Below are 13196 nucleotides of genomic sequence, written 5' to 3' on the forward strand. Positions count from 1 at the left end.
TTTACATGGATCTTCATTACTATCCATTTTAAGGTAGGATACCCAAAATTCCTCATCTGTCATAAAATAGCTTCTTTCTACTTATATTGAAATGTTCTTAGGAAATACTCTAGTCTTTGTAAGTTTTGCCTTCAATTGCCATTATCATAAATCAAATCGGCACAGATAAAGAGAAACATGCTAAAATTGTACCCAAAAGTAGGTTTGCCCTAAAAGGGCAGTAACATTTTAGAAAAATACCTAAATATGACACTAAGAATATAGCCATTGAGCTTACCCTCATTTTCTAAATTCCGTCTCTTTTCAGCCTCTTGTTCCCCTTTCCTTTGGTAATCATTGATTTTGTGCTGGAGCGTTACTTTTTCCTTTTCAAGCTGAGACACATTAACCTCTAAACTTTTTCGTGAATTGCCCTATAGGTAAAGCCAAAATTTCAGATAAGAAACATCTTTGGTTTAAAAAAATCAGACTGATAAATCTGATTGCATTGAAAATACCACATTCAAAGCGTTGCCATAATATTTTCTGAATGTGAGTACAATTCAATCTAAAGGTCTAAAATGCTTTGCATTCCAGTATATTACAGAAAATGCAGATAAATTATATTGCACATGAATTTTAAACTATTTCAATTTCAAAGTAGTCATATTTTGGGATAGCATACTTTGTAACATGAATAGAACTCACAATTTATTGCTCAAGTCAAAAAATCAACAAATACAACAAATATTTATAAAGGTCGGTATTGTCACATTTTGGATGCTACAATTTTAAATGAAAAATGCATGCTCCAGATTTATTATATAACATGGGTGAAACATATTGAAAAACTCAAATACATCCCATTTTAAAATGCGCAATTTTCTAAGAGAACTATAATAAAATTTTGTGGATTGGAAAGGTCAGATACTCATATAAAGATAATAGTGATACTTGTGTAATAAACAGAGCAAATAATAAACAAATCTGAATACAAAGCAAATTACCTCATCATCCAGTTCCTTTGTTATTTTCTCCAACTTGGTGTTTGCTGACCTAGAAACAAAATCATTGAACAGTTTCATAAGAAAACCAGAGTTTGCTAGGAACCTTGCCCACTATCTTTTGCAAGAACACCCTTATCCATACCTCAGTTTCAGACATGAGATGCATCTATGTTCATAACATATCAAAGCAGTTACTGAAAATGGCACGGGCTCCAACAAATTAAAAATGGACATTTTGAGATTGTGCCTTACCTAGATTTTTGTTCCCATTCATCCTTTAATTTTACTTCATTGTGTAACTGCTCCTCCAGCTCATAAATTTTCTTTTTCAAATTTTCAACCTTAAAAGTAAGATAGCCAAGGTGAAATGCCCGCTGATTAAGCTATTTTCTTCAAAGTTTCAAAGATTGAATGTCAAACAAACAAGGAGAGAAATACAAAGCATCACTGGGCACATTTAAATTCATTGCTGTAGATAAATCTTACCATAGTTACCAACATTCAAATACTGTGCAAAACTTTCTCACAACTTTGGTTATGAAAGGTTTGTAAAGCCACTAGAAAGAAAATCCTGAAATGAACATTCAAGAAAATGCTGTTTGTCATTCTATTCCTCCACTCCTCTCTAAAAATACAAATTATTTATTTCATATGAAATGTTTTGAGACAGTCATAAAAAAAGAGTTTGTCTCCTGGATTGTAGAAAGCAATGCCATTTAGGATGGCTACATGAACTATAATGTTTTTTTAACTGCACTGTCCAAACATTATAATCTGAAAGCAATAACAAAATCCTTACTTGACTATTGTCTACAGTAGAACTGACTCTACAGTCACTGGTTCGTCTAGAGGTACCAGATGAGTTCCTATAAGGGGAATTAAAGTACAGAAGAATTTATGAAAACATTTCAAATCAATCTCAATAAAATGTTAGGTTAATATAGTAAAATACTACAAATCAAATCAGACTTGACCAGCTTCATTCAGACAAACTGTGGTTTATAGTAATTTTAATGATATCCTGAGAAGATACAAGTTCATCTAATGACAGTTAGAACGTAGAACACTACAGCACGAACAGCCCTTCGGCCCACAAGTTGGGCCGATCATATCCCTACCTACCAAGCCAATCATATCCCTACCTACCAGGCCAATCTATAACCCTCAGTCCCATTAAATCCCATGTAATCAACAGTTAGTTCTACTTATTCTGCCATCTTATCAAATAAGAGAATGCATTCACGCTTGATATAAATCTGGAAAGGCCAGAATATGGAAATACAAGAAAGTGTCGGATGTTTAAATTACCATCTGATTGGAGGATTAACACAATTTGCATTTAGAACAATTCAACACAGAAAACATCCCAAAGAGCTGAACAGAGTGAAATACTTTGAGATGGTGACCTAATTCGTGATTTAAGAGTTGGGTTTTGAGTAAGTTTTTAAAAGGAGAAAGGGAGAAACAGGAAGATATAATGAGGGAGTTGCATAGATGAAGGGGAACATTTGTTATTGCATGCTTTTTCAGAAACATTTTTGCCTGCTGCCTCATTATAGCACTTCTTTCGTGGTCATTTATTAGACTATATCCACTATAAGAAAACTAAAACAGACTCAACGCAGTCCAATTTCAAGGGAAAGGCCTGAGACAGTAGTTAGGCCCCTCTAAAATATGCAAGAATCCTAAGGCCTGTTTTAGGTAGCTGCCAGAAACAGATAAATTGCCTGATCTATTCATTCAATCTCTATAGTGCAGCAGGTGGCCATGTGGTCGATCAAGTCTGTGCCAACAACAATCCCACCCAGGCCCTATCCCCGTAACCCTACATATTTACCTTGCTAATCCCCCTAAAAAGGAACAATTTTGCATGGTCAGTCAACCTAATCCACACGTCTTTAGACTGAGGGGGGAAACTGGAGCACCCGGAAGAAACCCACACATACATAGGGAGAATGTGCAAACTCCACACAGACAATGACCTGAGGTCGGAATCGAACCCAGGTCCCTGGCGCTCTGAGGCAGCAATGCTAATCACTGTGCCACTATGTCACTGTGTTGACGTAACATGGAACCAAGTATATTTCAGATGTTTTAGGAGCACACAACATAGCAAGCAAAATTGTGGCTTTCTTGCATTAGTTTGGTGGAAAACTGTCACAATGTGAACCAATTTCTACCATATATAGAGAAGTTGTAGCATAAAAGGACACAACAGTGGACGTTTCTGCCATTCCTGACTGAAAGTAAATGGGGAATGCAGAAAACGCTGAAGTCAGAAGTGAAGAGGACAAATCAGGCAATCACAGCCTGGGGAAAGTTGTGAAATAGGAAAGGTGATGCTATAAAGGTGCTGATTAGGGGAACAACGAGGCAGTATGCATGAAAGAGGATGGAATGTTGGCTCAAGGAAACAGTATGGAACAAGAGTGGAATGAGTTTGGAAATGTGAGACATCAGGATACTGCTAGAGAGATAAAGTCAACTGGTGATAAAAGCATATATAAAAGTGTTAGCAGTTATAAAGATGAAGTGAGGCAAACTATAAAGGCATAAATATGCAAAGTTGGAGATTTATACAGTTTGGGGGTTTTAAGCTCAGATTTGAGCCAAACAGAACACTGATGTAGTGCACTGTATGGTTCAATGTGGCTGGATCTTCGGGGGTGGAGAGAAAAGCAAGCTGAAATTAGTGGAAAATGAGTTGTGAAAACAAAGGCAAAAGAAGAAATCATTGGGAGGAATGTCTTGGTTGGGGTATAACCATGCAAAACAATCAAACAGCTGGATATGGAGAGGATCACAAGAAAAACAATGTAGTCACCATTGGTGGTATAATAAGCTGTCATGTTATGACAGATAATATCATTCAAGACTTTCTGACCAAGGTGATCATAATGCTATGGACAAGTAGAAACTGAATTAAAACAATAGAGTCGAATAATAGAAATCATTAAAAATTTACAATACTGAAACGGCCATTTGGCTCATTCTGTCTTTGCCAGTCAACAAAGTTACCAGCATTAGATTGGAATCCTGCAGGTCATGTTTCTTCAAATAGACATTCAGGTACTTTTTGAACATGTTGAGACTTTCTGCCTCTAACACCCTTTGAGGTAATGAGTTCCAGGTCCTTAATGCCAATCTAGGTGAAAAATTGTTTCATCAGTCCTCTAATTTTTCTACCAATTATTGTTGAGAAAAAAAGAGATGCTGTCAGAGTTTTTCATCCTGCACTTAGCAGGATAGATGCAAGAATGCCAAATCTGAAGCGAAGCAACTATTTATACTGCATGAGAAAATGATGCTTATTGGTTGGCAAGTCAACTAATTGGTTGAGGCACTACCATGAAGAATGCACCAGAGAACTACTATCTCCATCATTTTTGTTAATTCACAAAAGGCCTTTTGCTTGCACAGGTCATGTCCCTGCATATAAATATACATTGCTTTTAGCAAGCAAAAGTAAGCCATATTGCTAGCCCAACTGATAAACTTAAATGGATTGCTAGCTTGGGATTGTTCAACAGGTGCCACCATGGGGCAGCATGGTGGTTAGCGCTGCTGCTTCACAGCGCCAGAGACCCAGGTTCAATTCCTGGTTCGGGTTACTGTCTGTTTAGAGTTTGCACATTCTCTCTTTATTTGCATAAGTTTCCTCCGGGTTCCTCCCACAATCCAATGATGTTCGGGTTAGGTGAGTTGGCCATGCTAAATTGCCCCTTAGTGTCAGGAGGACTCATATTGCAGAAGTGATTGTGAGATGTAAAGATTGGGTGTAGCTGAGTATGGAAAATTATGTCATAGGTGACCATATGTGAGGATCCGAAAGAGGGCCTAAAAGTCAGAGGAGAGGGGGCATTGGGAATTTAGGTGGAGATTGGTCAGAGAGAATGAGTAGCTGTTCATTCAGGGCTTTGTGTTCGTTTTTGCAAGTTCACGCTCTGTTATTAATGAGACAAGAAGTTATTGTTTCAGAGAGTTTTGCTTTCTTGTTTAAAGCAAGATGTATTTCAAGTTGACTGTACTCACTGATTATCTCTGTAGTATGTAAAGCCTACAAAAGGTAATTGGTTGCCAACAAAGGCCTTTGGTATAGGAAAAGTTTCTTCCTCGCCTTTATCTTCTTCCAGATCATCAAAATTGCTCGTGTCGATGTCACTACTTAGCTCAGGCACGACTGGTGCTGAAGCTATAACAAAAGACAGATGTGAATTAGTTGCATTAAAACACCAGAACATATATGCAGTGCCTTGAGCCTGTTCTGCCAGTCAATTACAACATGACTGGTATCTACCCTCCAAAACATCTTTAACACTCTTGTCTAAAGAAATTTTATCTGTCGCACTATTGAAAATTTAAAATGATCAAGCATTCACAGGCTTTTGAGGGAGAAGGTTCCAAATTTTTATTACTGTTCCTATGGAATAAAAAAAGTGCTTCTTGATTTTAGTCCTTAAATGACTTAGCCCTAATTTGAAGATTATTCCCCTTGTTCTGGATTTTCCAAACACAGGAAATAGTTTGTCAGTAACTAACCTATCAAATATTGTTTATCAATCCAAAGTCCTTAACTAAATTACCTTCCAACCTTCTGAACTCAAAAGAATAAACCCATCTTCATCATGTAACCTTTTAAACCTGCAACTGTACGTAATCTGCACTTCCACAATATACCTGTCCTGAGGTTCAATGCCAAAAATTGAATGTAATACATCAGATAGGGTCTGGTCAAAACTCTGTATGCAAAGTACCACTTGCTCACTTTTGTATTATAACTCTCTTGAGATAAATCACAATAGTTTTTTTGATTACATTTTATACCCATACACCAGTTTTTATGATTTGTGTACATGAACAGCCAAATTTCTGAAGTCTAGTTCCTAGTCTGTCTATAATTTGTGCTCCTCAGATCCAAAAAAGATGACCTAATAAAACAGTCCTTTTCCTGTTTCTATAGTTTTCTCTATTTAGTGAGCACTGTTAAATGGCACATTTATGGGGAGACAGTGGCATAGCGGTAATATCACTGGACTCATAATCCAGAGGCCCAAACTAATGCTCTCGGGACAATAGTGAAATCCCACCACGGAAACTGGTGGGGGAATTTAAATTCAGCTAATAAACATGGAATTTAAATAAAATCTTGTCCGTTAATACTGACCATGAAACACTGTCAATTGTAATAAAAACCCATCTAGTTCGCAAATGTCCTTTAGGGAAGGAAGTCTGGTCTATAGATCCTCAGCAATGAGGTTCTGAAAGCAAGCCACTCAATTGCATCAAACCATTATGAAGTCGACCAGAAGGAATGAAACTGAGTAGCCTACCAGGCACTGACCTAGCACCTGAAATGACAATAGTGAGCCTACCCCTGTTGATCCTGCAAAGTTCTCCTTTCTAACATCCGAGGGCTTGTGCCAAAATTTAGAGAGCTATCCCACAAACTAGACAGACAACAGCCTAACAAAGTCATACTCATGGAACCATACCTTACAGACAACATCCCAAACACCACTATTATATCCCTGGGTGTAGTAACATGTTGTGGCTTCAACAATGAATGATTTATTATCAATATAACATGTATACAAGATAAGGGTCTGATAGAACTATTACACAAATCTATTGTCTTCTCCTCCCTGGCTCCAGCTGAGGTTCTTCCCCATCCCAGGATCTGCGCCCTTGCTCCCAACTGGCTTGGCTTCCAGTGCAGCCTCTCCATAAGGTCTGGCCCAATCACGTAGCCCTTAAAGGATCGCCCCTAAATGGCCTTAATACAACTTCAAAATTCACATAGTATAACTTAACATTTATGGCAACTTACTCTCTCTGATGTTTTCCCATGTCCACTGATCATTTCGGAAAAAAGGATGCCTTTTGATTTCTGCAACACCATTTCGACCTAGTCTTACTTCCCTAGAATAAATGGAATAAGTCAATAACCTGTTACTACAACAATGCTGCAGATAATCTTAGGAAAGAGTACCACATATGCATGCACTAGAGTTCTGTTCATATAGACAGATCATATACTCAAGTCAATTCAGTTTAAACTAAATTCAATACTCTGTTTGCAACCTTTATGTAAGCCACATTTGACCACTAATTACTCTAATCTTCTTTTAATTGCTATAAAGTCACAGGACCCCAAAACAAATACATTTGAGGGTGCACATTTTGAAAAATTTTTACATGTTGTCGAACAGTTTCACAACCTTTGTCTACTTCCCTTCAATTGCTGTGCTCTGCAGGAAACCTGGAAAGAGACTTCCATCATGCTAGACTCCTAACAGCTTAATGATATCACTATTTCTTTGTTATTGCTGGATCAAAATTCTGTAATTCCCTTCTGATCAGCTCTGTGGTATAAGCTGCAGTGATTCAAGAAAATGGATCATTACTACCATCTCAATGGTAATTTGAGATGGCAACAAATGCTGGCCTTAACAGCAAAATTCACATCCATGAAAGGAAAATAAAAGGTTTTATACAATTTATTGGGTTCATTTTAAAATAATATTCTAGAACAGAAATATTGAAACTAGAAGCAGGAGTAGATTATTAGGCTCTTCAAGCCTACTTGACCGTTCATTATGATCATGGCTGATCATCAAATTTAATGTCTGGTCCCCCTCCCCCATACCCCTTTAGCCGCAAGAGCCATTTCCAATCTCTTCTTGAAATCACATGACATTTTGGCCTCAACTACATTCTGTGGTAGTGAATTCCACACATTCACCACACTCTGAGTGAGGAAATTTCTCCTCACCTCAGTTCTAAAAGGTTTACTCTTTAACCTCAAACTATGACCCCCTAGTTCTGGATTCCCCCTTCTGGAACATTCTTTCTGAATCTATCCTATCTAATTCTGTTAGAATTTTATAAGTTTCTATGAGGTCCCTTCTCACTCTTCTAAACTTCAATGAATATAATCCTACAATTTAAGTCTCTTCTCAGACGACAGACCTGCCATCCCAGGAATCAGCCTGGTAAACCTTTGCTGTACTCCACTGTTGTGGGAAATTTACCACTTCGGAGTCAGACTTGGAGGTTCAACAAAACAGTTTTATTTCAGGCAAAGGTTTGGGAGAAAACGCTGGTACTCCACAGTACTTGGCAGCTACCTTCTCAACTACACAATGGTAGTTTGTCATATGAGAAGGGACTTAAGGATTATATTCATTGAAGTTTAGAAGAGTGAGAAGGGACCTCATAAAAACTTATAAAATTCTAACAGGATTAGACAGGGTAGATTCAGAAAGAATATTCCAGATGGGGAAATCCAGAACCAGGGGGTCATAGTTTGAAAATAAAGAGTAAACCTTTTAGAACTGAGATGAGGAGAAATTTCCTCACCCAGAAGGTGGTGAATGTGTGGAATTCACTACCACAGAATGTAGTTGACACCAAAATGTCATATGATTTTAAGAAAAGATTAAAAATGGCTCTTGGGGCTAAAGGGATCAAGGGATATGGAGGGGAAGGGGGATCAGAATATTAGACAATAGGCAGTACGGATATTAGTTATTAACACATTGTTACAAGTTGAGTAGGCAGATATGGACATCGACAGTTAACACATTATTGTACATAGAATGGACACATTTATGCAGTTATGTCCTCTATCAATGACTGGTTTCGATATATACATTTATGTATTTATGTCCCCATCAGTGGCTAATCTCATTATCAAACTCATTGTCCTGGGTCAGCTCTTATCTCAAGTTTTAAAGTGCACCAGGTCTGACCAACTTCCTGCAGTAATTCAGAGACTGCAGGTTTTAACTCTTTGTGCAACTGTCTTTTAATATCCCTTCCCAGAGTCCATTTTGTGTACCAAGTAACCATTTTGTGTCCATCACTTTAATTTCACCATAATACCTCCTATAGCAAGGAAGAATGTAAATAAAGGTCCTGAATTAGTTTCTCCTCATCATAAAGAGTCCAGGAAAAAGATGAACTGGTTTCTTTTGCATCTCTACGGGATCTATTTGATTTATTCATTTGTATTTCAAGTAATATACTGGAGAGAACAATATTTCCTCACAGTATATTGTCTTCTTACGGTACCTGTCAGTGAGGAAAGCACAAATGAGGCTTTTTGCATCCTTGGAAATTTCATTGTCATCAGGAAACGTCAATGAGTTTTTGTGATTCATGATTTTGCTATACGTTCCAACTAGTGAGTCTGCATAAAAAGGTGTGTCACCTACAAAGAGGAAAAATCACCATTAAAGATCAATTCAGACATAGGCTTTGTATAAGTGAAGATGATGTTGACAAACAAGAACAGAGATTAGAAACAACTTAAATTTACCCACTGGTTCGTGGCCATCATGATAACTAATTTCAATACCCTGTTATCCTCTATCTTAATGGATGGCTCAAGAGGGGTGGAAGACATATCAGTACAAAGTGCAATACCAATAATCCAATTGCATTGAAGAAAGAAAAATTAATCATGGTGCTCAAAGGGTAATGTTTGTGATACAATGTATAATCTAACAAGAATTTAATCTAATGTTGATGCATCTTTTATTTTAAAGCTTCTAGTCTGCAAAACACTTCTCATGTTCAAAACAGGGATTCTACAATTGCCAATGTCCTGGAATTTTCATTTTAAGTTGTTTTAGCTGCTAAAGTTATGAGAGCTGGTTGCACCTTTGGCAAAATCTGCATCAAGAATTATTGTCTACAGCCAGGGCGAAGGAAGCTACACAACAGCACCCCAAACTCAGTTGAATTCTTGAGTGGTCAGATCATTTTAAAATTAGCATAAGCTCCCAGACAGCTTTGGTTTTGTGCCAGCACATAGCTAAATGTAGAATATAATGGTTATCCTGATAAATTTAAGTTTACTTATTGCACCCATAAAGCATCTAAAGACATGCAGTTCCTTATCTAATTCAGAAAGGAGAAAGTTAGGAGTGATTCTCCCATCCTGCTGTCAGTTCCATGCCAGAAATCGGGGTGGAGCTGATAAATTATGGTCATGGTTATTTATATTCTTTTAAAATATTAGTGGGCCCAGGACCGAAATCTCAGGGTCTGCGCACCCCTGCCCCCCCCACCCCCACCCACCACTCCAGCAGGATTTAGTTTAGCTCCTCACTTGTGGGGAGCTGGTGGTTCAGCCCCACTGGAGTGAAGCCCATTGAGGCCCCAACAGAGGATCGGGTACTGGGGAAGGGGGATGGGCCCCCTGGGCATTGCTACCTTGGCTTGGGCTCCTGGCACTGCTAAGGGGCAAAGTGCCAATGCCCAGGGCACCCTGGCATTGCCTATTGGGCATAGGGCAGTGCCAAAGGGGTGAGGCCCAGTGGGGACCAATTGGTAGGGGTAGGGGGTCCACTGCCACTCTGCATTTGTGCTGAGTGACAGAGGGAGGCCAGCAATTGCTGGGGGGGGGGGGGGGGGTGCGCGGTAGGTGCCTCTCCAGCCAGAATAGGATCCGCCCACTGATTTTCAGTGTGATTCACACTGAGACACTCTGCAATGCACAGAGTATGGGAGATTCATTTCGAAACTCCTTCTGAAAAAACCAGCGTGATTTACTCCATTTTTTACGCAAATTCGGCACTTCGAATTTTTTTGGGAGAATCACCCCATGACATTTTCCCTGAAATTTCACACACTAAATAGCATGAAGTTGCGTACATTGATTTTTAGTTTCAAACTAGAATTGGTACAGCATAACTTATATTTAAATATGCAAGCATTTAATGTACCATTTCATCACTCACCAACTAGCATTTCATATAGGAACACTCCAACTGACCACCAATCACATTCCCTTCCATAATACCCATCTCCTCCCTGAGATTTCAGCACCTCAGGGGAAATATAATCAGGAGTCCCCACTGCAGTATCACATCGTACCATCCCTTCCTAGAATAACAAAGAAAATGGTTAGTAAACAACTTGCATTTATTTTGCAGGTTTAACACAATAAAATGTCATAAGAGTTTATGACAGACTTACGGAACAAATTCTAACATTAAGATACATGAGGAAATATTGGGCCAGATGACCAAAATCTTGGTCAAAGGGGTAGTTTTTAAAGAATGCCTTAAAGGAAGATAATGAGGAGAGGTGGGCAAACAGAAGGAGGGAAGTCTAGAGTTTAGAACATAAGCAGCCTGAGAGCAGGACTGCCAATGGTGGAGCGATTAAGACTAAGAATGCATGTAAAACTATCAATAGCATCAGCTAACATAGGAACCAGGACTGAAAGATGAGTGGTCAGCAGTTTAGTAGGAGTAGGGTCTGAAGAGTAAGAAGTGAGTCCAATCTATAAGATCAGCACAGAGAGGGCATTAAGTGGAGATTGGAGAGAAATTTGAGAAAGATTCAGGTTGAGGGCAAAAGGGAACATGGTTCAAATTATGCCATGACCTTAAAACATCATGCTATTCTTCATCCTAAATAGAGTATAGACTGGGAGGAAATATATAAGCAGTATTATCTTCAAATTAAAGCAAACAAATGCATCTTGACTAAGTATCACACAAAAGTAAATGGAATTGACCAATATTGGGAAGTCAACAGTGCATCATATCAGACCAAGTGGTAGTTTAAATATCAACAAACCATATGCATGTAGCATTTTACCTAATTAACTAATGTTAATTGTTGAAATTAAATATAATTGACATAACAGAGAGAAAAGAAACAAATGGAAGATTTAAGTTGCAAAACAAATAATATTATAACCATAAAAATTACATGGATACTGGTGTTTAGGTCCAGGCTCAAAGTATTTTTAAAAGGCTTCTACAAAGAGTTGCAAAACTGTCAGAAAGGATTAATCATCAGATCAAACTGAGATGGTCCCTTGTTCATTTCTGATATCAGTGAAACCAGGTCAAAAGTAGCATAGGATACCAGTCAGGAATTCAGGGTAGAACCGGAATTCAAAATCAGGGTAGAACCGGAATTCAAAATCAGGGTAGAACCGGAATTCAAAATCAGGGTAGAACCGGAATTCAAAATCAGGGTAGAACCGGAATTCAAAATCAGGGTAGAACCGGAATTCAAAATCAGGGTAGAACCAGAATTCAAAATCAGATTCATAATCTCAAGAAATTTTGAAGGGTTCAATGTCTTCTGCATAGACATACCAGGCAAAATACAGTTTTGTGAATTACTGAAGCTTTCTTCAGTTATTTCTTGAAATATCCTCTGCCAAAACTTGAGTCATCACTTGACTTTGAAGGAGAGGAGAACTTTGGTGCCAAAATTGTCCTTAAGGTCGCTTACAACCAGTAATACACACAATCACATGGAAATTGCTAGACAAAAAAAAACAAAGGTCTATCCAACTTACATTCTGCCATTCTACTAGACACATGATACAGTGATACTGAAGTTAAATTATTTTTCTCACACCCACTGCCTTGAAGGCCTTCAGTGAATCAAGTCCTTGCGCTAAATACCAAGAAAAGTTTATACTTTAAGGTTTGGAACAATAGAATTAAAATTAATGCTCAAAACTTGGGTCAGCTAAAGACACTTTCTTGGTCTCAGTGACAGTAATAATACAAATTAGAATGCTGATCTGATTGTGACCTCAACTTTACTGTCTTCCCACTATAACCTTTGACTCTATTATAATTCATGAATCTGACACATCCTCGACAAATCAGATTTGCTATATGTCCATCATCTTACACAGATAACAACAATGATCTAGATCTTGGTGTGCAGGAGGCAATTTCAAAGTTTATGGATGACACAAAACTTGGAAGTATTGTAAACTGTGAAGATGACAATGTAGAACTTCAAAAACACAGACAAATTGGTGAAGTGGGCAGATAGTTGGTGGATGAAGTTCAATGCGGAGGAGTGTGAGATGATGCATTTTGGTAGTAAGAGACTGAGAGACAATATAAAATTAATGGTAAAATTCACAAGGGGAAGCAGGAGCAAAGGGACATGGATGTACATGTGCACAGATCACTGAAAGTAGCAAGACAGGTAGAGAGAGCAGTTAATAAAGCATATAGTATTCTGGGCTTTATTAATAGGTGCATAGAGTACAACAGCAAAGAGGTTATGCTGAATTTATTCAATACACTAGTTAGTCCTCAGCTGGAATATGAGCTGGATTCTCTGACTGTTCACACCAGCAGGATTCTCTGATTCCACCAGCAGTGCATCCCTGCATGTGGGTTTCGTGGCAGCATGGGGTGGCTTCAATGGAAATGT

The 13196-nt window shown here is 38.2% G+C and overlaps 1 protein-coding gene across 1 annotated transcript in view; it reads right to left on the minus strand.

Annotated features, from left to right (window-relative positions):
* rock1 (Rho-associated, coiled-coil containing protein kinase 1) overlaps positions 1-13196 on the minus strand; it is a 140045-nt gene that overhangs the window by 52755 nt on the left and 74094 nt on the right. The window contains exons 7-14 of the mRNA XM_080194293.1: positions 10733-10877; positions 9060-9198; positions 6814-6905; positions 5019-5178; positions 1786-1852; positions 1239-1327; positions 987-1035; positions 278-413 (exon numbers count right to left, since the gene is read on the minus strand). Coding sequence (XP_080050419.1) covers positions 278-413; positions 987-1035; positions 1239-1327; positions 1786-1852; positions 5019-5178; positions 6814-6905; positions 9060-9198; positions 10733-10877 — 877 coding nt within the window. The remainder of the gene's footprint in view (positions 1-277; positions 414-986; positions 1036-1238; positions 1328-1785; positions 1853-5018; positions 5179-6813; positions 6906-9059; positions 9199-10732; positions 10878-13196) is intronic.

The sequence above is a fragment of the Carcharhinus amblyrhynchos genome, chromosome 8 (genome assembly GCF_965287045.1).
Source record: "Carcharhinus amblyrhynchos chromosome 8, sCarAmb.v2.hapA, whole genome shotgun sequence".
NCBI lineage: Eukaryota > Metazoa > Chordata > Chondrichthyes > Carcharhiniformes > Carcharhinidae > Carcharhinus > Carcharhinus amblyrhynchos.